Consider the following 25,587-nt stretch of genomic DNA (forward strand, 5'->3'; position numbering starts at 1 on the left):
GTGATTTTACCTCAGAGTTATCTATATTGGGTTACCGTACCTCTGAAATGTTTGACCCCTGATTTCACCTGACCTTTGCCTTCTGTGTTAAATGAAATATTGTGTTAGTTTGAAATGTCAAAATACCTTAAGGGATGTTTGTTTAAGTGAAAGGGGGCTCACAGTTCTTCCCTCAGGTTCCTGGGCTCAGCCAGCAGCCAAAATATCACAGGGCGGGACCGCCAGAGCTCATCAGCAAATAAAAAAAACATATTACTAGGGTGGCTCAGGCAGTATAGATTAGGAAAATCGGATGGAAAATCTTGCCTCTGAGGGAGGGAAATGGACGGAGCCATCATAGAGGCCAAACAGGGTCAGAACAGGACTGGGGGAGAAGGGGCTCCTGCTGCCCCCTGACCAATTTTCTCATGAGAAAACTGTGCTGGGGGAGGAGTTATTCCACCATTTTTGCTGCTCCATGTGCACAGATAACTCCATGTGAAGTGACAAAATTGGTGAAAAAGACTGCTCAGGTAGAGGCGGTCTCACGAAAAGACTGCTCAGGTAGAGGCAGGACTCCTTCCTCCCTATGGTTGCCAACCTCCAGATGGTGGCTGGAGATCTCCCATGAGTACAACTCATCTCCAAGTGATAAAGATCTGTCCCCCTGGAGAAAATTACTGCCTTGGAAGGTGGACTCTATGGTGTTATACCTGACTGAAGTCCCTGCCCTCCTGAAACCCTGCCTTCCTCAGGCCCTGTCCCCAAAGTCTCCAAGTATTTCCCAGCCCAGAGCTGGCAACCCTATCCTTCTCCATGTGGTGCCATTTGGAGCTCATTTGAGGTCTCGAGTATCCCTGAAGCTGCTCTATGGCTGTGAGGAATATGTGAGGAGCACATGAGAATGTGAGAAGAATGACATATACTGTGATGCTCAGATCAGCATTGATGAGACACAGAAACTCTGGAACAGTGAACTGAATAATCAGAGCAGAATATTAGATGAAATATAAAATTAACGATGAAGAAATGGATATGAAGCAATAAGCTGCATTAATGTTTAAGGTCCCTGATTCAGTAAACCCTGGGAAGAGCACAGATCTTATAATGTTGTGGATAGAATACCACACCACTGACAGGCTCTAAGTTGACTTCTGTCACTCCTTCTGGCAGCTTGAAGGTGAATGCTTTCAGCAGGGTGGTGAAAAAGTAGAAGAGCTCCATCTTTGCCAAATTTTTCCCCATACAATCACGGGCTCCTGTGAAAGCAAATATAACAAAGCCAGCAAGTGAGTAACAGCTCTACATATTCTCCAGTATTCGTCCACTTAATTCAGCAGTTATTGTGAGCAAGGAATTGAGTCTCCTTGAAGACAGCCCAGATCCATAGCTTGGACTTTTGCATTTACCTGCACCAAAGATCAGAAGTTCTTCTCTATTCACAAATTTTCCATCTTTGTCTAAAAAATGTTTGGGGTTGAACTTATGAGGGGTCTCCCATATCTTGGAATCATAAATAACTGAGTGTACATCTGGAATAATGAGGGCACCCTGCAAGGAAAAATCAGTTGAGTTAGAGTGCATCCACACCAGCACCTAATGTTTTCATCCCTCACTGTCTCAGGGCTGGTCCTCTTGGAGTTCCAAGGATCCTCTTGGAACTCTGAACTTGCTTCTTCAAAAATGTACCAAATGTACATAAGAGCCCTACTGTATTAAGCCAGAGGTCCATCTGTTTCACATAGTGTTCAGCTGTGTTTCCTGTTTCACGTATGATCTTGTTTCACACAGTGCCAGCTAGTTGCCCTGGAGGGCAAAGAGGGCATGTTGCCTCCTGGCATTGAAATTCAGAGATTCACTACCTCTGTTTATGGAGGTTCCTTTTACTCACTATGGCTAATGGCCCTTGATGAATGTTTTCCCTATTAATCTGTCTAACCCAATTTTAATGCCATCTGTGCTTATGACCATCATTACATCCACTGGCATTTCACTTAATCACTTGCTGTGTAAAGAAGTATTTCCTGAATGAAGTCTGAAGCTATGCCTTTGAAACCATCAAAACACCTTCAAAAAGCCTTTACAGTTTGAAAAATCAAAAGGAGATTCTGTATCCTTCACATGGGGATGAAGGTGAAACTGGAGCAATCTTATTTTATGCAATCCTGGGAGATTTCTTTGGCAATACATTGTTCTTGACCACAACAGACTGAAAAGATATTACACCTGGCTTTGTTTCAAAACTCACCAAGCTCCACCTCAAAAATCTGCAGGTGTCTTCCACCCAGAGTGGGTAGCCTCACATATCAGCCAACTTAATAAATGCTGTTGTAGGAACCAATTCATTCAGTCATGATGGATCATGATCCACCATGACTAAATGAATTGTTACCTACATGAACGTATTGCTGAGATCAGGTCCCATTATTAGCCTATTGGGCTTGAAAAAGAGCTACTCGAAATGCGGCACTTCTCATCCAGAGAAGGCATCCTATTTCTTATGGATTTTCAATACTCTGCATGAGTCCACTCCACTTCAGGAGTGCACGTCAAGTTGGACATTAGAAATTGTGATACTATTGTGAGACTATTGAAATTTTGGGACTATAACTTATTGTGCTTTTCTCTTTCCACATTGGATTATTGTAATATCGTTTTGCTTTTGACCACAAACCAAATAAGAGACCGGGGAGGAGGATTGCCACAGGTATGATACCATAGATTGTACCCTCTAAAGCAGCCATTTTCTCCAGAGGAATTGATCTCTGTAGTCTGGAAAAAAGTTCTAATCCTGTGAAACCTCCAGGTCGCACCTGGAGGTTGGCAACCCTGTGATGTTCTTCTGGTACTAACCTACCCAGAGACTGTTGGTGGAAACTCAGTGGGAAGCTTTTTTAGCTGTTGTATCTTTACTCAAGAATTGAGATCAACTGCTTCCCTAAAAGCTTTCCACATGGGATATCTGCCTCTTATAGAAGACTTTAAAGCTGTATCAATAAGAGATGGGGTGGCAGGGGAAGAGGCACCATTGGACTCCTGTATTTTATTGGTTTCTGTGGTATTCTTGGAATTCCTCACTGTGAGTTCCAAGGTGGATACATTTCTTAAAATGCCCCTTGGATAATGATTGTTTTTGTAATACAGGACCGCAACTATAACAAAGGTATACCTTTGGAATGGGAAAACCAAGAATGGTCACATCCTCCACACATTGTCTTGGTGTCAAAGCTAATATGACACATTTGAAACGCTGGATCTCTTGAATCACTGCTAAGGTATAAGGCACTTTCTTCCGATCTTCATAGCTAATTGATTGTGAGAAACCAAAAGCATCTTCCATCTCCTTCTGGACTTTCTCTGAAGAAAATGTTGGAAAACGTAACATTTCTTATTTGTCTGTGGGAAGTTGAGCAATCATTAAGAGATATTTATTCCATTTGAAATTAGTCTGTGGCCACATTAAAAAATACACACTGAGTGGTAGTAATAGATAGAAGATCCTGACCCCTTAAGGAAGAGAAATTTTCTCCATGCCAGAAGGAAGAAAAGAATTTAGAGATAAAGGAACTGATGTTTCCTAAACTCATAGCAGAGCTGATTGGTCCCTCCCTTGTCCATTTTAATGACTCACTTCTTGTTAATTCCTGATTCTGCATTTTTTAAAATCCAGTGCATTGTCCAACATAGTGGATTTTAACCTTTAATCCAGTAAGGCCTGCCAAGCAGAATATCACTGAATACACCACGAGGAACTAAATGTTATAAAGGGCATAAACACAAGGTATATATTGTGAAAGAGCTGTACTTACAAGAACTGTGGGCACAAACACTCAGTGGTACACTTGATTTCCTCAGTTGGGTGTTAAAGGATTGTACTAAGTGGCCTCAAGGAAAAGGACTGATATTAGGTTTGCCAGTCCCCAGGTAATGGTTGGAGATCGCCCACTATGACAACTTAAGAGAACATAAGAGAAGCCATGTTGGATCAGGCCAATGGCCCATCCAGTCCAATACTCTGTGTCACACTGTGGCAAAAACCCCCATAGGGGCCATCAGGAGGTCCACCAGTGGGGCCAGGACACTAGAAGCCCTCCCACTGTTGCCTCCCAAGCACCAAGAATAGAAAGCATCACTGCCCCAGAGTTCTATCAATATGCTGTGGCTAATAGCCACTGATGGACCTCTGCTCCATATGTTGATCCAGTCCCCCTCTTGAAGCTGTCTATACATGTAGCTGCCACCACCTATGGCAGTGAATTCCACATGTTAATCACCCATTTTATTCTTCCCATAGTACATGTACGCGTGGCAGCCGAATTTATTTCCGTGAGCTTCTAGCCATAAAGGTTTTTTTGTCTAACAGCATTATCCAATCTTTTATCCATGTCAAACAAACTGCATCATGATACAATCTTAGATCAGGAAGTTGAAAACCTCCTCTCTCTTTGGCATCCGTTAAAATCTTCATCTTTATCCTTGGTTTCTTTCCGGCCCAAATAAAATCAGAAATTTTCCTTTGCCATTTGTTAAATTGTTTTGCATCTTTTACAATCGGGATGGTTTGAAACAAATACATTATCCTTGGCAAAATATTCATTTTAATTGCAGCTATCCTGCCCAGTAAGGACAAGTTAAGCTTCCATTTCATCAAATCTTTGTCCATCTTACACCACAGTTTTTCATAATTGTTTTTAAATAGATCAATGTTCTTCATTGTTATCTCTATTCCAAGGTACTTAACTTTGGTTGTGACTTCACAACCGTCACCTTTTGTAGTTCTTTTATTTTATTTAGTTGCATGTTTTTACATAAGAATTTCGATTTCTCCTTGTTTATATATAATCCTGCTAATTCTCTGTACTCTTTTATCTTAGCTAGCAACAATGGTGACACTTGAATCGGATTCTCCAGTATGAACACTATATCATCTGCAAAAGCTTTATATTTATAAGAGGGATGGACGAGGAGATAGAAGGGTGGGTTCGAAGGTGTCAACCCTGCCAAGAGTCCCGACCTGATCCGCCCAGTGCCCCTGTCCACCGCTGGGAGTCCAACAGGAGGCCGTGGTCCCGGTTACACCTAGACTTTGCGGGGCCATACCAGGGCCAAATATTCTTTATCTTAGTTGATGCATACACCAAGTGGTTGGAAGTGATTCCCGTAGCTTCAACCTCCACCGCGGCGGCGGTCAGAGCCTTGCGAAGGGTCTTTTGCACTCATGGGATTCCTGAGACCCTCTTCACGGACAATGGGACAGCTTTCACCTCCCAGGAATTCCAGGAGTTCTGGAATCGGTACCTCGTCCAGCACATTCGGTCCGCCTTTTTCCATCCAGCCACCAATGGCCAAGCAGAGCGCATGGTGCACAGCACTAAAGAGGCCCTGGGTTGCATTGTACAGGGAGATTGGGATCACTGCCTGGCAGCCTTCCTATTTGATAACATAATCACCCCCAACCCCGTCACCGGGTTAAGCCCTGCCGAGTTACTAATGGGGAGGAAGTTGATCACGAGGCTAGAAAGGTTGCATCCTGACCAGGCTTCGGACCTCCGCAGTTCCCCCGAAACCAGGGAAGCCACTAGGGAATTCTTTCCAGGGGATCCGGTATACGCAAAGAACTTTGCAAGCGGGCCGGAGTGGTTAGCCGCCCGGGTGCTGTGGGTCACCGGGTCCCACTCCTACGAGGTCTCGTTGGAGGGGGGCCAGATCCTAAGGAGTCATATTGACCAGCTGCGCCATCGCACATTGCAGGAAGAACAGACAGCTATCAGGGAAGCAGGGGAGTACTAACAGCAGCACCCCGGGAAGCTGCCCAGCTTATGCCGGCTGCACCTACTATGCGGGCTGAAGAGCACCACAGCAGAGGGAGCACCCCCCCCCCCCCCAGAGAGGAGATTCTGGAACAGCAATAGGTGACGGGCAGCCCTTTTCCGGCTGGCACCAGCTGCCCCACCAGCCACAGCGGCTGCTCCAACTCCCCAAATAACCCCAAGGAGGTTGACCCGGGAAAGCAGGGCGCCAACCTACTTGAAAGACTTTGTGTCTTGAACTAGGGGGGGAGGAGTGTTGTGTCTTGCATTTCAGTCCCGAAATTACAACACAGCGGACGCTACGGAGGTGACCAGTGGAAGTCCACTGGTCCCCGGATGTAGCTCCACAAATACGCTCCACCAATCAAGATCTGTGGCGGGAAGTTTAACTGGCCAGGATTGGACCTGGCCAGACGGAGGGTTGTTCCGGGGTATGTATATAATCGGGACCCGGCCCGCGTGGCCTTGCTTTGGAATGTACTCGCTAATAAAGCATGTTGCCTTCAACATGTCTCGTCACTCAGTACATTACAGACCCAAAAACCCTATTGCCAGCACACAAGGTTTAGGTTTCTGTGTACTTAGAAGATCTTCCAAAATGCCTTTGTAAATAAACCCAAAAGAAAATAATCTTTTCCTTAAAGAATGGGCTGATGATGCCACAGCCTCCTACTGCAAGAGGCACAGAATTCTGAGAGCAGTTGAGAGTCAGTAAAAATGGGGGGAGTGAGCAGGCAGTGTGAAATCAGTCTGTTCAACAGATCATGGTTCTCTTCCCAGATGCAGACCCTGACTACGCATCAGCAGAAAGGTGTAAGAGTCCAAGAGCACCTTAAAGACTAACAAAATTTGAAGTAGAGGATGAGCTTTCTAGAGTCACTGCTCACTTCTTCAGATACAGCTGTTATTTATGACTCAGTTAGTTATGGATCTTGACTCAATTAGCCCTTCTCGGCAACGCCCTCTACCTATATGTAGTGGATGGTGACTTCTGTTTCAATATACTTCAATCCATTAAGACATTCTAGAAACCTGGAGTGGGGAGAAATCTATTTCTATACAGAGAAAATTCCCAATTATTTATCCTTCTACCAGTTCTTCACAGACTCCCACCTTGTGTTGATATATTAATCAGCCCCAAATTACGAACTCTTCAACAAACTGCCGAGAATAGAGTGGCGCTCATCTATAGTACACAGTTCTTACTCACCCTGGATATCTGGAAGATGCACCATGAGAAGCAGTGCCCATTGCAGAGTGGCAATGACTGTTTCTGTCCCACCAAAGATGAAATTGCCAATATAATGAATTAAGGTGTCGTCGTCAAATGTTGAAGTGGGGTCATTCTTGCTCTGTTATGGGCAACAGGAAATGAAATTACAATGACGTCTACAAATTGTTTCTAGAAAGAGTGGACAAGGATATAATAGGATGGACTCTACAATCTGAATATAAATCAGATAAATAAATAATAAATGAATAATGAAAGAGCTTTTGACTGTTTTTCCATTCATGGATATACGGATGTGTAAAAAGTACAGAGAAGCTTCAGACCAGTTCAGCCTACTGGGGCAGTTAAAAGGTCCAAGAGGAAAGAGGAACTCCACTGTTAACAACATTCTAGGGATCCCTGGCCCCAGGGTGGTCTGGTAGTCTTAGAATCAGGGCCAGGGCCTTCTTGGTCCTGGCCCTGAACGTGTGGAACACTGTGCCAGATGACATCAGGGCCCTGTGAGATCTTTTGCAGTTCTGCAGGGCCTGAAAGGCAGAGACGTTCTGCCAGGTTTTTTAGCTGAGTAATGGTTTATTACTAGGGTTGCCAAGTCCAATTCAAGAAATATCTGGGGACTTTGGGGGTGAAGCCAGGAGACAGGGGTGGAGCCAAGATCAAGGCCGTGACAAGCATAATTGAACTCCAAAGAGAGTTCTGGCCATCACATTTAAAGGGTCTGCACACCTTTTCAATTCCTTCCTTCCATAGGAAATCATGAAGGATAGGGGCACCTTCTTTTGGGGCTCATAGAATTGGACCCCCCAGTCCAATCCTTTTGAAACTTGGTGGGGTATCTTGGGGAGAGGCACTAGATTCTATACTGAAAATTTGATGCCTCTACCCCAAAAAACAGCCCCCCCCCCAGAGCCCCAGATACCCGCAGATCAATTCTCCATGATTTTCTATGGGAATAAATCTCCCTAGGGAATAACAGAGTTCCCAGCAGACATTTCCCTCCCCTCCCCCCGCTTTCTGACAACCCTGAAGCGGGGGGAGGGCCTCAAAACCGGGGGATCCCCTGCCCCCACCTGGGGATTGGCAACCCTATTTATTACCTAGCTGGCATCTCCTTTCCATCCCACCCCCCTTAAAAAAATCTTTGTAAGCCTCCTTTCCCCTCTGGCAGGATGCTCTGGTAATCTGGGATAGGGATGGGGCAAAAAAACCTATAGCAGGGAGCCCTCTGAGTTTCATAATTCTAACTTTGTTTTATTCTATTATGCTGTGTTTTATTGTACAACTATTTATGTTTTCGATCGCCCAGAGTCTGGTGTAAGCTGGGATACGTGATTAATTACATTTAATAAATAACAACAACAGAGATCTATTGTGTTCTATTTTGAAAAGAGAATTAGATTATGTGGCCTTAGCAATTATGTGTGATTTTAAAATATTTCTTATGAATTCCTGTTAAGTACAGTATCACTGTGGTTGTAGCCAAAGTCAGAAATGTTCAGGGATGGCAAAGGGGATGATTTGAATTCATGTATATTAGTGGGGTGGAATTCTGAATTCACATTTTGATTGGAAGTATGGAACCTGAGGGTATCAAAAGTTCTAAATGTTCCGCTATGGGGTGTGAAAGAAGGGAGTTGTGTCTGCAGTGTCACATGTTGTACAGTGTGGAGAACTACATAAGTTCCAGTGTCCCTTCTTCCTGTGGTTTAGTTTAGCATAATTGCACATGTTCCATGTTCTGGATATTCAGTCCTTATAACAAATTAACTGGTCTAATTAACAGTGTGACACAGTGGTTCAGTGGCATCAGGGAAAATCAAACTGCTTTTAAGGGTATTGCCTGTGCTCCTGCATGGGATGAGTTGGCTCTGATCGGCATTTGTCACTGTGGGTATAGAACCCAGGAATAAGTAGTAGTTAATGGACAGCATAAGCAGGAAAATTGTAATGCCTGTGTGATTACAAGTTAGGAAACGTGATATTAGTACCCATTCCATGGTCCTCTGGCCTGGATTGTATCGTCCCTTTGACTTTATCCTTTTATTCACACAAGCAGGTTCAACAAAGAAGTGTCAAACCAGGTTCAAAGCAAACCCAGTTTAGTGTAGTGGTTAAGTGAGTGGACTCTTATCTGGGAGAACCAGGTTTAATTCCCCACTCCTGCACTTGCAGCTTCTGGAATGGCCTTGGGTCAGCCATAGCTCTCGTAGGAGTTGTCCTTGAAAGGGCAGCTTCTGGGAGAGCTCTATCAGCCCCACCCACTTCACAGGGTGTCTGTTGTGGGGAAAGAAGATATAGGAGATTGTAAACCGCTCTCTGATTCTGAGAGAAGGGCAGGGTATAAATCTGCAGTCTTCTTCTCCCAGATGAGAGTCCGCTCACATAACCACTACACCAAAGTGGCTCTGAGAACTTAGTCTCAGCTTATGCTGAAAGCAGTTTTACACAGACACAAGAACTGGGAATGCGATTTGGCCAGGTTGTTGGGTAGTGAGACAAGATTGCCATTCAGGCCAAAGGAAAGGAGCTGTATTTTCTAGGGAAATATGAAGAATCCCTGCCCAGTTAAACAGGGAGAGTTATCTCTGGAGGGAGGAAGGGATTCCTGGTCTGTGGTGAAAGGGAACTGCTTGAGACACCTCAAGAGCTAGATAGAAATCAGAGATTGATAAAGTTCCTCATCAAAGCAGTGGGGTGCCGCAGGGCTCGGTACTGGGTCCCATGCTCTTTAACGTGTTCATAAATGATTTAGAGTTGGGAGTGAGCAGTGAAGTGGCCAAGTTTGCGGATGACACTAAATTGTTCAGGGTGGTGAGAACCAGAGAGGATTGTGAGGAACTCCAAAGGGATCTGTTGAGGCTGGATGAGTGGGCGTCAACGTGGCAGATGCGGTTCAATGTGGCCAAGTGCAAAGTAATGCACATTGGGGCCAAGAATCCCAGCTACAAATACAAGTTGATGGGGTGTGAACTGGCAGAGACTGACCAAGAAAGAGATCTTGGGGTCATGGTAGATAACTCACTGAAAATGTCAAGACAGTGTGCATTTGCAATAAAAAAGGCCAATGCCATGCTGGGAATTATTAGGAAGGGAATTGAAAACAAATCAGCCAGTATCATAATGCCCCTGTATAAATTGATGGTGCGGTCTCATTTGGAGTACTGTGTGCAATTCTGGTCGCCGCACCTCAAAAAGGATATTATAGCATTGGAGAAAGTCCAGAAAAGGGCAACTTGAATGATTAAAGGGCTGGAACACTTTCCCTATGAAGAAAGGTTGAAACGCTTGGGACTCTTTAGCTTGGAGAAACGTCGACTGCGGGGTGACATGATAGAGGTTTACAAGATAATGCATGCGATGGAGAAAGTAGAGAAAGAAGTACTTTTCTCCCTTTCTCACAATACAAGAACTCGTGGGCATTCGATGAAATTGCTGAGCAGACTGGTTAAAACGGATAAAAGGAAGTACTTCTTCACCCAAAAGGTGATTAACATGTGGAATTCACTGCCACAGGAGGTGGTGGCGGCTACAAGCATAGCCAGCTTCAAGAGGGGTTTAGATAAAAATATGGAGCAGAGGTCCATCAGTGGCTATTAGCCACAATGTGTGTGTATATATAAAAATTTTTTTGCCACTGTGTGACACAGAGTGTTGGACTGGATGGGCCATTGGCCTGATCTAACATGGCTTCTCTTATGTTCTTATCACTTCTGAGGAAAAGAGGAGAAAAATCAAGAAGGTCAGAAGAAAGTTGATGAGTACAGAATTGAGTTGTCGGTAAGTCATGGAGATTGGTAAGATGCCATTGGTTGTAGTGTATTCTAAAAATGGAAACCATTTTTCAGTAAAAGAAGTAGTTCTGGGATATATTTCTGATAGCGTCAACCCGTGATCTTTTTCATAATGAGCTGATCCCATACTTTTTCAAACCAGAGAGATATTGATGGAACGGTATCAGATTTCCAGAGCAATGCAATGGAGGTTGTCACACCGCTCATCAACCTTCTTCTGATCTTCTTGATTGTTCTCCTCCTCTTTATTTGTTTATTTTTTTCTTGTTTTAGGCTTGGGACGGTGCCAAGCTGTATGCCTTATTCATCTGTAGGTTATGAACACTGGCAAGAATTATTCAAATCACAACACTTTACTTGCTACAGGACAATTCTTCACAGGAAATTGTATTTGTATAGCATATTCGTTTGTTTAGATCAACCGGTTACTATTATGCACAAATGCTTATGTCCCACCTGTACTTTATGTTATTTTAATGATTTTAATTACCTTGTAAATGAGTTCAATCATAAATAAACTTCTTATATAAGAGGGGATATAACAATGGTTCAGAGGTGCTGAGTTCAGAAAGTGGATACTTACTTCCTCTATCCGCAGTAGATAGTAGTCGATGAAATCCCGTGGATCATTCCCTGCAAGTTTCGTCTTATGCATTTCTATCTCTTTCCTTGCTCGTGAAGCCAGGAGATCTCTTGCGTCAAAGAACTCCTTGTATGGCCATTTGATATGTTTCATGAGCCATGGGGCCGCTTCATAGAGCTGTAGGGGGTGGGGGGAGTAAATTCTGCACTTTAGTCAACAGGCTGAGCAACCCCTTCAGCTGGGCTTTTTTTGGTTAACAAAGCCCTGCAGGAACTCATTTGCATATTAAGCCACACCCCCTGACATAATCATTGTTTTTGTAGGAAAACCCAGCAGGAACTCACTTGCATATTAGGCCACACCTCCTAATTGCAAACCAGCTGGAATTTGCTTTCGTGTGTGTTCCTGCTCAAAAAAAAAAAGCCCTGCCCTTCAGTGTCAGGATCTTGAGAGGAAGCACAGTAATTCTTAGTGAATGAAGGACTGTCCCTGGGTCAAGATCTGGATGACAGGGAGGAGACGAGTGAATGGTATCCTAAATCTTTGATAGTTCTCAGTTTCCAAAACACAGCTAGAGGAAGTCGTTGGTTTTAGTAGCTAATTAGCAGGACTGCATTGCTTAGTTCTCAGTTGGAGGAAGAAGGTATCCTTGACTGATGGGTGATTTCTCACATCAAAACAGGAGGCAGGGACAAATCACAGCTTCCTTTGAGCACTGGTGGGAGGCGCTCTCCTCTGCCATTGGCAGTTCCTTTCCTGCCTTCTGTGGAGAGTGAGGTGATATTTGGAAACTTTGCAGTGCTTGTAGGGCAGCCTTCCCCTCAGCTTCCTACTTTTTGCAGTGCTCTCTTTCCTTCACTCACCTTGTTGAAGATTGTTCTGGGGGCAAAAATCCTCTCTCAAGTTGTTTATTTGTTATTTATTCTAGTTTTATTTGTTTGTAAATTATAATTTTGTTGTTAACTGCCCTGAGCCTGGCTATTAGGAAGGGTGATTTAAGTAAATTATTCTGCACCAGAATGTGAAACCACAGGGTTCTTGCTTCCAGCTCTGAGGTTTGCCAGTATGCAGTTTTGTCACCAAGTCCATGGAAACATGAGAAAGCACTGGACCATGCCAACAATCAACTTAATCCAATGTAGGACAACTGCCATTGGCACAGGATAGCAGAGTGAGTCATTCCCCCACTCAATTGTGAGACCCCCTGTATCCTTAGGCTTGGGAATTTTGATGGAGACTGTGGCCCAAAATCTGGCCACTGAAGTCACTGCAATTGTCTAGATCAGGGGTGTCAGATATGCAGTCCGGGGGCCATTTCAGGCCCCGGAGGGCTCCTGTCAGACCCCCTAGCAACTGGCTGTCAACTGCTTCCTTCTCCCTGTATCTTGCTTCCTTTGCATAATAGCTTGCTTTGCAAGGCTTGCTCAATTGCACAGCAGTGGTACTGAGCCAAGCCTTTCTTCCTTCTATTGGCTGAGGCTCCTCCCCCTCCTGGTTCCCTAGGGAAGGAAGGAAAGAGCCAGAGTTTCCTTTGTCCAGTCCCCTGGATCCCATGGAAGAGATACAAAGAAAGTACCTTTAAAACCAAAAAGTGGTAATGTTTTAAGTTTTTTTTAAAAAATCCTTGAGCTCGTCTGTGTCCTTATAAAGTTTAAATCTCTGCTACCTAATTTTAATTAGGTACACACATGACCCAGCTCGACATTGCTCGACCCAACCCGACATGGCCCTGCCCAACAAAGTCTCATTTATGTCATATCTGACCCTCATAACAAATGAGTTCAACACCCCTGATCTAGAGAGGAAAAATACCATAAGACAGACCATCCATCCATCCATCCATCCATCCATCCATCCATCCATCCAGCCAGCCAGCCAGCCAGCCAGCCAGCCATCTATCCACTGAAGAGGCTCAAGAATCCTGCACAGTTCAGCCATCCAGAGGTCAAAAGTGGCAAGAACCCAATCCCTGCACAGCCAGCAGAGAAGAGCGAAGCTATCCAGCTTCACAAGACTGAGGATCCAGGAGGGGGATGCAGTTATTGCAAGGGGTCAGGAATTCACACGTGTTCTAAGCATTGTCATTTTGAACTTTTGATCATTGGTTATGTACAACTACTATCACATTGGGAGAGTGTGTGTGTCCGTGTGTTATGTTGTAAAAGATTCCTTATACTCAAAAAAGGCTGTGAACCTTTGGTATAGTGTATGCATGCAATCTATATAGGTTTATATTAGACTTTTGATATTTTGAATGAAAGTTCTTCATTGCACTTTAGTGATTTGATCACAAATATTCTTGCCTTTGTTTGCTAGGTTCGGTATTGCAACTTGCTCCCTCAGATTTGACCAATATTTCCCCAAGCATTTACTGCAGCATCTCTTAAGGACAGACTGGGTGCGATCAGATGGGCAGGTTGTCATGGCAGGATCTCGCCTTTTTGCACTGCTTTGTGTCGATCACTTGGCAGCCTCTAAGCCAGCATCAAAGCCGCATGGGCCCGTGGTTGGTCATGCACATCACTCATCTGCTGCAACCATGGCCCTGTGTCTGGGTTTGGTGTTTTTTTCCCAAATTCCCACTGTGTATGCACAGGGGCAGACAAGCGCACAAGCGCTCCTGGCCCAGTTCTATGCGGGCTCTGAAGTGCACCTTGGAGCGGGGTTGTAGGGAAAAAAAGAACACGCTGGAAACCGAGTGGAATGATCACCCTGCTCAAGTGTTTATGAACCAACAGTTCCTTCTGCTCTTGTCAAGTAGTAGGTGATATGAAGGAAAGACCTCTGCTATCTCACACCAGAAGGTAATATTCCCTGTCAGTTGCTAGACGGTGACAGGAACACCAAACTGGTCACCAAATCTCTGTCTAGCATGTTTCTCTTCAGTAAATACTGTATGATTCTTTTAGTCATTGCTCAAGATCATCTGCTCAAAGGAGTTCTGAAAAGAAAAGCAAGTAAGAAAGACCTCTCCGCCTGTGACCCTGGAGAGCTGATGCCAGTCAGAGTAAACAGTACTGACTTGGAGAGACCAACGGCCTGATTGAACAAAAGGCTGGTTCATGTATAATACCGTTCTCCCAGCATTAGTTTACCATCCATGCAGTGAGATGCCCTAATCTCTCCCCAAGACAATTGCAAAGCAAAAGACTACTCACAAGATGAAAGAAGGTACCTCCAAAATGTACACTATAATCCAGGGCATACATCAGCTTGAGAAATTCTTCATCATCAGGAGAAAACTGATGTCCAAAAACCAGAGCACTGATCACATTGGCGATTGAAGAAAAGAAGTGTGCTGAAGGGTCAAAAGGCTGCCCTGAAAACCAAGAGATATGCAAAACATTGACAATTGTTTTAATTCTCTTGTTAAGAACATAAGAACATAAGAGAAGCCATGTTGGATCAGCCAACGGCCCATCAAGTCCAACACTCTGTGTCACACAGTGGCAAAAAATTTTATATACACACATACACTGTGGCTAATAGCCACTGATGGACCTGTGCTCCATATTTTTATCTAAACCCCTCTTGAAGGTGGCTATACGTGGCCGCCACCACCTCCTGTGGCAGTGAATTATATGTTAATATAGGGAATGAAATTTGTTAAGACAGGAAACAGCTGAATATGAGATTATCTCTTTTGATTCCACCCCCCCCCCCTTTGGTGAGACAGATGTAGGCTAATTTTGATGCTTTCTGTAAGAGGAAGAAGTTACCATTAATTACTCAGAGGGAAAAGGTAGTGGTTTTTGTAAAGGTATCTGTGAAATATGAGATACATTTTTTTTTAAACTCAAAGTTTTTTATTTTTATTAACAAGAAAAAGTTTCCATATAAGAAATACAATATTACAATATTTTGAACATCAAAAAAACAGTAATCCAGAACACACTCATCCATCCACACACACAAGCACAAAGGGGGGGGGGGAAGGTTAATTGTATTAACTTCAGCTACCCCAAGCACCACAGCCAAAATTCTTAGAATGATCATTAGTGATGGCAAATGTACCTCAATACAAAACAAAATTTAGGTATTTCGTTGGCATTTTGTTCTTTTTTGACGGATTAGCATTCACATGTTCAAAAAATTTAAACCATTTTTCAACAAAAAAAACTCCAGCCTTAGGGTTATCACTAAGTGTAAGTTGAGAGGCTATTTTGTCCTGTATAATCATTTCCCATACCTTTTGAAACCACCGAGTAATTGAAGGGACCTTTGCCACTTTCCAAGACTTTGCGAGCAAGATTTTGCCTGCCAATATCAGAAGGGAAATAAGTTCCTTTTTTTGCTTGGAGTATTTATTAGATGGCCAGTAGTTAAGCAAAATGGATTCCGGAGTCCGAGGAATGGTTTCATTAACAACGATCTCAATTTTGCTAATCAAGGTATTCCAAAAAACTTGAACTTTCTGGCAGGACCACCAGCAGTGGAGAAATGATCCAACTTCCCCACAACCTTTCCAACAAAGAGGATTATAGCTTTTACTTGCATGGCTGAGGGAAAGAGGAGTCAAATACCACCTTGAAGTTAATTTGAATTGTTGCAGTTTAAAGTTTGTGCAACGGGATTTGCAGATTGAAGACATCCAGATCGTGGACCATTGGTCTTCTGATAGATTAATAGAGCAGTCTTTGGTCCAAGCGTTTTGTTGTGCTGAAGCCGACGCCCAATTTTTTTGGTTCAATAAATGGTATAGTTTTGAAATCACACCTCTCATTATTGTGTTTTCTTTAATAATTAGTTTTTCAAAAACATTTAACTGGCTTTCGGGTATCATAACAGGAACAACTTTATTTAGCACGTCATAAAGTTGATGATACTCATACCAGGGAATTTTGAGCCTATATTTGGATTCCAATTTTTCCTGTGTAAGCAGATGGCCTTTGGAGCTGACATCTGAAATTCTAAGGATGTTGTGTTGTCGCCAGATTTCAAATCCCCCCTTAGACATTCCTGGAGGAAACCAAGGTTGACCCAAAAAGGCCATTACTGAAGTGGAGGGCTGGACTGTGAGATTTCTAAATTTATCCCAAATCTCCAAGGTACATCTCAGAAAAGGGTTGTTTAACACTATTTTACTTCGTTCAGCTCTAGTATTCCAAAGGAATTCATTAAGACGTACAGGGTGCACACTTGCAGATTCGATTTAAATCCATGGCAGCTGGTACTTTTTTCTGGCATAAAGTAAAACATTACGAAGCTGGGCTGCCACGTAATAACTGTTCAAGATTTGTGCAGCCAAACCACCCTTAGTCGTAGGTTTAGACAGGACCTGATATGATATCCTTGTTTTCTTATTATTCCATATAAAAAGGGAGAAACATTTTTGCCAAGGTTTCATATCGTTGCTTTTTATAGGAATAGGAAGATTTTGGAATAAGAAAAGAAACTTAGGTAGAACAAAAGATTTTAATAAGTCAATTTTCTCTACCAAATTAAGCTGGAGCTTAGTCCATTTATTCAGATTGGTTTTGGTGGTTGTAAAAAGTTGTTTATAATTTGCTTCGAATAGTTTAGATTGGTCCAAAGGTATGTAAATGCCCAGATGTCGCCATGATTTGGTCACCCATTTAAAGGGAAAAGAAGATTCTAAACATTGGTAGACATCTGGAGGTAGGTGAATTGGGAAAATCTCCGATTTAGACAAGTTGATGGTAAAGCCTGAGAACTCCTTAAATGATGTTAAAGTTTGCATTAATTTGGTTAACGAATGTAAAGGGTTGCTCAAATAAAAAACAGTGTCGTCCGCAAAAAGGCTGATTTTGTGGGAGATACCTCTCACCATAATACCTTCAATATCAGGATCCGACCGTATTGAGTGGGCCAGAGGTTCCAACGAGATGGCAAACAAAATTGGAGAAAGCGGACATCCTTGTTGTGTGCCTCTTGATAAATGAATTTCGTCCGATCTGTGATTGTTAATAGTTAGTTGTGCTTTAGGGTTTTTGTAGATAGCCGAAATGGAATTTAGAAAATTTAGGCCATATCCCATGTAATTTAAAACAGCCTTTAAATAACTAATTTCTAACATATCGAACGCTTTTTCTGCGTCCAGAGAAAGAATTAGAGAAGGTATTTTAGACATCTTGCCAAAATGTATTAGATTGAGGGTTCTCCTAATATTGTCTGAAATGGAGCGTCCTGGAATGAATCCTGCTTGGTCAGAATGCACATAAGAACAGATAATTTTATTTAGTCTGCGAGCCAATATAGTTGAAAAATTTTTGAAATCATGATTCAGAATTGAAATCGGTCTGTAGGATTTGGGGTTTTGCTTATCCTTGCCTTCTTTGTGTATCACAATCATCTTGGAATCCTTCCACGAATCTGGAAGTACACCAGTTTTCATAGCAAGATTGCAAGTTTTTAGGAAAGACTGTAAAACGTCAGAACTAAACGTTTTATAAAATTCCACTGGGAATCCGTCTTTCCCTGTTGCCTTATTGTTTTTTATAGAGGATAATGCCTCCATAATTTCAGATTCCGAAATCGGTCTGTCCATGAAGTCAGCATCCTCTTTGGTTAATTTTCTGTCAAAATTAGTATTTTTTAAGAACGTTTTAAAATCTAAGCCGCTATCAACAGTGGATGAGTAGAGAGTAGAATAGTATTCCTGAAACACGCCAGTGATTTCCTTAGGAGTGACGTAAACCTCTCCTGTAGATGCACGTATAGAATGAATTATTGTTGTTTCCCTCTGTTGATGCAACCTAGACCTCAAGAGTCTGAGGGATTTTGAAGTTTTGGTAACAAACTTCTGCTTCAAATATAGCAATTTTTTTTGTATGTCTGACGTTTCCAGTAGTTCTAATTTGTTTCTTTCAAGTGAGAGTTTTTTTAAGTATTTCTTTCCCCCGTATTTCATGTGTTTCTTTTCCAATTCAGCAATTTTAAGTTGTTGCTCTGAAATAGCTTTACCTCTGTTCTTATGGCATGCTGCTGCAATAGAAATTAAATTCCCTCTGAGGACAGCTTTAAATGCGTCCCATATCAGATGTTGCAACACTCCACAATTGCCATTGTGTAGAAAATAGTCTTGTATTGATTTTCTAACTTTCTCACAAACGCTCTCCTTAGACAAGAGGAGTTTGTTTAATGACCAAGTTGGGCCTTTATTATCAGGGTCAACAAAAGACAACACCCCAGATACCCAAGAATGGTCAGAGATTGTTCTAGAGCCTATGTTTGCATTGTCAACAAATTTTAAAAGATTAGGGGATATTAAGATATAATCAATTCTAGAATAGGAATTGTGTATATGAGAAAAAAAAGGTGTAGTCTCTTGCTCCTTGGTTTAGTGTCCTCCAGATGTCTATCAAGTTAAAAGAAAGTAAAAGATCATATAAACCTGACTTCTTGGGAGGAGTATGCTGAGATCCTGAACGACCTGATTTATCCAGGGCTGAATCAACAATGTAATTAAGGTCACCTCCGATGATAAGCTCTCCCTGCCTGAATCCCATCAGATCAGAAAAGGTTTCCTCCAGGAATTCCAACTGGCCACTGTTTGGTGAATAAATAGATGCAATTGTTATTGGTCTGCCATTTAGAATACCTTTAACAAATACATATCTGCCTTTGGGATCAGCTTTCGTATCTTGCACACTGAAAGACACAGATTTAGAAATTAGAATTGCTACTCCCCTCGCTTTTGAAGTGCCTGCAGCTTGGAAGATCTGGTCAAACCATCTGGAACGCAACAAGGAAGAGGTTTGCTTTTTTGCATGGGTTTCTTGGAGGCAGACTATCTGAGGTTGTTCTTTGGCCAGAAGATTAGAAATGCGAGCTCTTTTAATAGGGTTTTTAAACCCTCTGCAGTTCCAGGTGAGAATTTTGATATCCCTAGACATGGTGAGGCTAACAAATAAATAAGTAAAAAATTAAATAGAAAAATTTGTTAAGATGTGCTAGCTATCGCAGATTTGACTGTGGTGACCCGGAGCGACTTGCGGCAATAACACTCAAGAGAAGAAGGGGGAAAAAAAGGAGGGACACAAATGGAAAGGGGAAATGATTGTAAAGAGAAAAAAGCACACACACACACACACACACAACACGAAACAAAAACAAAACAACCTTTACCTTTCTTAACTACCTTGTAGGAAGGTAAACTATGGTTAGTTTGACTTAGAGAAAAGAAACAAAAAAAACCCTAATACGGGTAACGTTTCGAAACTTCTTTTAGACAAAGAGGTCAGGGAAAACACTATTAATTTTCCCTATCTTGAAACTTCCACACTCCTTCCAGGAGGGCGCAAATAACCTCCAATAGATAATTAAGATCCTAACTCCCCCTCCTTCCCCATTATAAGTATTGATGAACAAACTCCAACAGATATTAACTACAATAATGGTATCCATCAGTATTCACACTTTTGTAGCATAGATGCCTTTCAAGGGCATTAATAAGTAAATATAAATCACATACACAAATACAGATTCATTGTTAAGCCAACTCTTGTTTAACCGTGATTGGTTACTTCAGGTCCATGGAGCCTTTAAATAAAGCCGTATAGGCTAGAAGTTTAAGGCCACAATATCAGTTAAAGCTCCAACACTTGTTATAAATATACAGTGTCTGCACAGTTTACTCTATATGAAAACTAGCCTGTAACCACAAGAAGTCTAACTTAAACTTGTAACTGGGCTTTGGTATGCAAGTCTTGCAACACAAAGATGTGCTTTTAAAAAAATAATAATAAAAATTTATTTTAAACGTAAAGAACTGTGGAACATTCTCAACAAGTAGTATCTACTTATCCTCCCGCCACATGTGAGATATTGCAACCAAAAGAGGAGCAAGTGGAGACTTACATATATTTAGGCATTCAAGAAGTTATAAATATATATATACATGCAAGCACCTATATATACACACACATATGCACCCACAAATATCTTTTGTAACAAGTTGATTAACTATTGTATAGGCAGAACATTGATCAAGTTGGTAGTTAGCCCACCCTCTCCCTTTGCAGCACGCTGTTCTGCCTGGAATCTCCAATCTGATGTAGATTTCCTCCTGGCATCAAGATCAAATGGCCTCCCCTTCCCAATTTGGGAACTGAAGAGGTGGAGTCTCTGCTTTTGGCCCTGCCCTTTAGCCTCAAAGAGCTACAAGCTTTATGATCCTATAGCTAGACTACTGGTTGGCAAATGCCGTTTCTGAACTTCTCCCTGGGTGGGACTGTATAGGAATTATTGTGAAAATTGAAATCAAGAAAGGCAGAGGAAGAACCTCGCTTGCACAGATGACAACAGAGTTAAAAACACACACTCTTCATTACAACACCTGTAGTCAAACCCTCTTTTTTTTTTTTTTAAAGCACAAAAAAGTCTCGGCATAAGAAGCCCCGTTTTGAAACCAGGATTCTTACAGTTTTCAGTGGTTCAACAGCCGCATTCCCGCACTCCAAGTTCCTCAGCATTTTGAATGGGGGCTCTTTTGACTTTGAAATCCGATTAGCAGGCAGAGATGTTCCCCGCCCCACCAGGTCCCATACCCAATTAATGTTGTAGGATCCTCAAGTGACCGCCAGGATACGGGGGGGGGGGGAGGGGGGAAGAGAGAGAATGATAAAGTTTCCAGGCTAAGGTTGATGGAAAGCGTTGCGAGCGGTGTTGCCACGGCCTCCAATCAGCTAGAGTATTCACATAACGAGAGAGAAAAATAGGGACGGGGAAGAAGCCTTGCTGCTGTCAAAGCTGATGTCGGCTCTCTGTCGCCAAAGCCTCTTCCGATCCCCATGCGCGTTGGTGTACTGGCTAATTGTAGACGCGAAGGTGCTCCCGACCAAGCTCCCGTCAGTTGGAGTCATTGAAGGATCCACAAACCAGGAACGGTGATATCAAACAGTAAAAAGTTAAGAGAAGAAGTATTCATGCATCTCCATCTGTATCAGGCGTCTGGTCTCTCGGCGCCGGAAACAGCTTCCACAGGTCTGCCTTCTCTTCCGGAGTGAGTGTGAGCGATAAGGCGGCCATTAATTCGATCCCTGACTGCGCATCGTGTGCTCTATGTAGGACGCCATTTTTATAGAGCAAAATCTCAGATGTTGGACTCCACCGGAATCTTAAGTTGTTTATATGTAGTTTATGCGTAATAATCCTCAGATTGCGTCTTTTTTCCAGCGCTTCAGGAGATAAGTCCAAAAGAAATAGCACTTTTTTCCCATTGTACATTAAGTCATCACTCTGTCTTGCCTTTTGTAAGATCATTTCTTTGATTCTGGGATTTGAACATTGTACCAGGATGTCTCTATTAAAGTTGCTTCGCAACGATTTCCTAGATCCCAGCCTCTGCACTCTTACAATGTTATTCGCCATATTTCCTTGGAACGAGAGCTTTTCTTGCAGCCAGCCCGCTATGAGAAGTAACAGATCACTTTTTTCTTCAGCCCCCTCATCAATCCCACGTAGCTTCAGGTTCAAAGCTCTCCATTTATTCTCCAAGATTAATATTCTGTCCTGAAGCTTGTTTTCATTACTCTTGATATTGACAAGCTCCGTTTTGATGGACAAACCCAGCTCCGCTGATTGTTCTGCTATTTTGGCGGTAGTGGCCAGGTCTTCAGTTAGTTCTTCCATCTGAGCTTTTAGAGGGCTGATATGCTCAGCTATAGTGTCTTTGAAGTATTTATGGATGTCAAGTCGTAGGAGATCTAGGTCTCTACGACTAATTGGGCCATCTTCTTTACAAACGGGAGCCACTGGGGAAATAGGTTGATTAGAAGGAGCGGGAGCAGGGCTAAGCGCCATTTTGCACGCGGTCGGGGAGCAGAAGTCTGGGCCACTGACCTTGTTTGAGTTTTCTGGCGGAAAGTAGTCGGAAACCGCAACTTTTTCCCCCAAAGTTTGCTTCTTTCTTTGACGCACCGTTTTCCCTTTTGATTTAGTTGTCATTGGAGTTTGTAGAGTCTTTCAATTTGTTGAAAGGGGAAGGAGGTATATGGACCTCGCTTATTTCGCGTCTGCCATTACCTCGCGACGCTCCACCCCCCCCTTGGGATACATTTAATTAAAAACTGAGTTGGAGAATTCATTACAATTTCATAGACTATTCAGCACATTATGAGATTTTTTAAAAAATTCCCAAAGGAGGTCAGCCAGTAGATCCTACCCTTAAAATTAATGTGAGGAAAGTACCTGCACAACTTTGTTACTGGGATCTGAGCTTTGAGGTAACTGTAATAATAGGAAGATTTTGTTTTTGTAAGTGAGCCTCAGTTTCTCCAAAGGGCAAGAGACAAATACCTTTTGGCCCTTGGTTTTTTAGCCTGTGCGGCTTGCAGCCTACAACCCTAGGGATCAATGTTATCCAAATGAGCATTAGCCTGGGACATCACTATATCCCACCTGAGGTTGGAAGAGTGTCCTTATGGCCTCTTGGCAGTTGAGGCTTTGTATATTTTTATAGTTTAGTTATGTATTTTGTACGCTGTCTTTTAGTCCCCAATGTGAGACAAAAGCAAGGTATAAATGATTAAATAAATGAATGCAGTTCATCTTAGTTCCAGACAGCAAGAACTCATTTGCATATTAGACCACACCCTAATGTCACCACTGTTTCACAGAGGACTTTTTGTAGAAAAAGCCCAACAGGAGCTTACCTGCATATTAGGCCATCAAGCCAGCCTGAACTGCGTTCCTGTGCGTTCTCACTAAAAAAAAGCCCTAGTTACAGATCACACCAAAGAATTTTACACTTTGGGATCCTCTGTAGGGAGAAATTGCTTCAAGGGCTCTCTTTGCTTTAAGAAGTCTTAAAGCAGCAAGTCCCTTGGAAGACCCATCTTCTACAGTGTAGACAGATGGAGAGACTGTGCACAGGGAAGGGAATGGTGCCTCAGAGGGTCTGCTTACCATGTTGGTGGCTTCTCTAGTACAGTGTCAAGACAGTGTGCGTTTGCAATAAAAAAGGCCAATGCCATGCTGGGAATTATTAGGAAGGGAATTGAAAACAAATCAGCCAGTATCATAATGCCCCTGTATAAATCGATGGTGCGGTCTCATTTGGAGTACTGTGTGCAGTTCTGGTCGCCGCACCTCAAAAAGGATATTATAGCTTTAGAGAAGGTGCAGAGAAGGGCAACTAGAATGATTAAAGGGCTGGAGCACTTTCCCTATGAAGAAAGGTTGAATCGCTTAGGACTCTTTAGCTTGGAGAAACGTCGACTGCGGGGTGACATGATAGAGGTTTACAAGATAATGCATGGAATGGAGAAAGTAGAGAAAGAAGTCCTTTTCTCCCTTTCTCACAATACAAGAACTCGTGGGCATTCGATGAAATTGCTGAGCAGACAGGTTAAGACGGATAAAAGGAAGTACTTCTTCACCCAAAGGGTGATTAACATGTGGAATTCACTGCCACAGGAGGTGGTGGCGGCCACAAGTATAGCCACCTTCAAGAGGGGTTTAGATAAAAATATGGAGCACAGGTCCATCAGTGGCTATTAGCCACAGTGTATGTGTGTATATAACATTTTTTGCCACTGTGTGACACAGAGTGTTGGACTTGATGGGCCGTTGGCCTGATCCAACATGGCTTCTCTTATGTTCTTATGTTCCTACAGTTCTAATTCCCTTGACCGCTCGGGGTATGGCTCAGAGGTTCAGCAGCTGTGATCGGTTGTGCTGGGGCAGTGCCTGGATACTACGGTCAAGTGGCTGTGGGAGAACAGGCAAAAATTGAATCCAGGCAAGATGGAGATAGCACTGGTTGGAAATGTGGAGGTCAGGGAAGGGATTGCTTTGTCCACATGAGATCGTGTAGCCCTGAAACTGACCCATAGTTAAGAGCTTAGGGGTTTTTACTGAATCTGACAGCGTTGTGAAATGATCACAATAGATAAGGTATATGTGTGTTCACTTGCTCTTGGTGCAAAGTCTGGATCCCCTCCTGGATTCCATCAGTCTGACCACACTGACTGACCCATGCTTCTGTGACTTCAAGGCTGGGTTATTGCAGGGGGAATGCCCTGAAAATTATCTGGAGGCTTCATTTGGTACAGAATATGACTGCTTGTTTATTGGTGCAAACCCAGAAGTGGGAGCATAATGCTCCCATTATGAAGCAGCTTCATTTAAGAGGTTGGTATTGGCTTTAGAAGGCTTATTCAGCTTTCGAGCTACCTACTTATTATTATTACTTGAGGGACCACAACTCCCATTTACCAATATGACCTTGTGCAATGTCTCTGGTCCTCTTCTCCTATTGAAGCTTTCATTTAGATCCATTTTTCCAACCATCATCCAGATGTGCTTTTTTATAACAATGGCTTCCTGCGCTTTGTGACAATTTGGTGGTGGTGGGGGGATTTGAAGAAGGCCTTTCTTTGTCCAGTTCTGCATGCAGTGTAAGACTTTTCACATATGCCTTTGACAAGCACAAGACTTGGTGGTAGATACAGGGGCTAATTGCTGATTATTATGTTCCTTTTGATGTTAATGTCCTGTTGGTATCTGTGGCTTTTGTAAGCTGTCTTAAGTTACTGTTTCAGGGGAGAAAGGCAGCATGTGATGCTTTATGACATAAAAATCAGCCCCTAGAAATTGCATCTCTTTGATTTCAGGTTTCTCCCTGAGGGTTCCTGATGAATGTAGTTGACTACAAATCACTCTTGGCTTATAGGACTTCCATTCTTTCCTTGAATCCACTCCTCTCATGCTTGCAATACAGAAATTAGTTAAGAACATAGGTTGTTTGGTTTGTTCTGCTGCCAGGATACAATTCCACAGTCACATCTTGGACAGCCATTTCCCAATAGTGTCAAAATCTGATATTTTCCTAGCAGGAATCATTCATCTTTTGGGGCACTCATGTAACACTTATGGTCAGGTGAACAATGACTTACTTTCTTTGAAACAAGACTCCCATTTATATGTTAACGCTGCATATAAAGGATGATCCAATTTAGATTCCTTACATTATTAAAAAGTCCCATATTGTTGTCCCATAGTCCTAGTTTTGGATGGTACTAGCAGGGTTACCTTGACAGACTGTGATTTGTTCTTTTGACCCACAGTAATCAATGGAAGAAGCAGGAAGCTTGCCAGTCCTCTAGGATCCTCCAGTTTTGCAGGCTTCTCCTCACTGTGAGCCAGCCGGCCAGTGGGAGAAAGCCCTACCCCAACAGTCACCATGTGCCTTAAAATCTCAGCAAGTGTAGAAGAAGCTTGCAAACTGCT

General features: G+C 42.7%; 1 protein-coding gene across 1 annotated transcript in view; it reads right to left on the minus strand.

Moving 5' to 3' along the window:
* Positions 1-1,053: 1,053 nt before the first annotated feature.
* LOC132574366 (cytochrome P450 2C3-like) overlaps positions 1,054-25,587 on the minus strand; it is a 54,999-nt gene continuing 30,465 nt past the window's right edge. The window contains exons 4-9 of the mRNA XM_060242729.1: positions 14,553-14,713; positions 11,395-11,571; positions 7,000-7,141; positions 3,149-3,336; positions 1,389-1,530; positions 1,054-1,238 (exon numbers count right to left, since the gene is read on the minus strand). Coding sequence (XP_060098712.1) covers positions 1,054-1,238; positions 1,389-1,530; positions 3,149-3,336; positions 7,000-7,141; positions 11,395-11,571; positions 14,553-14,713 — 995 coding nt within the window. The remainder of the gene's footprint in view (positions 1,239-1,388; positions 1,531-3,148; positions 3,337-6,999; positions 7,142-11,394; positions 11,572-14,552; positions 14,714-25,587) is intronic.

The sequence above is a fragment of the Heteronotia binoei genome, chromosome 6, assembly GCF_032191835.1.
Source record: "Heteronotia binoei isolate CCM8104 ecotype False Entrance Well chromosome 6, APGP_CSIRO_Hbin_v1, whole genome shotgun sequence".
In the NCBI taxonomy this organism is placed as follows: domain Eukaryota; kingdom Metazoa; phylum Chordata; class Lepidosauria; order Squamata; family Gekkonidae; genus Heteronotia; species Heteronotia binoei.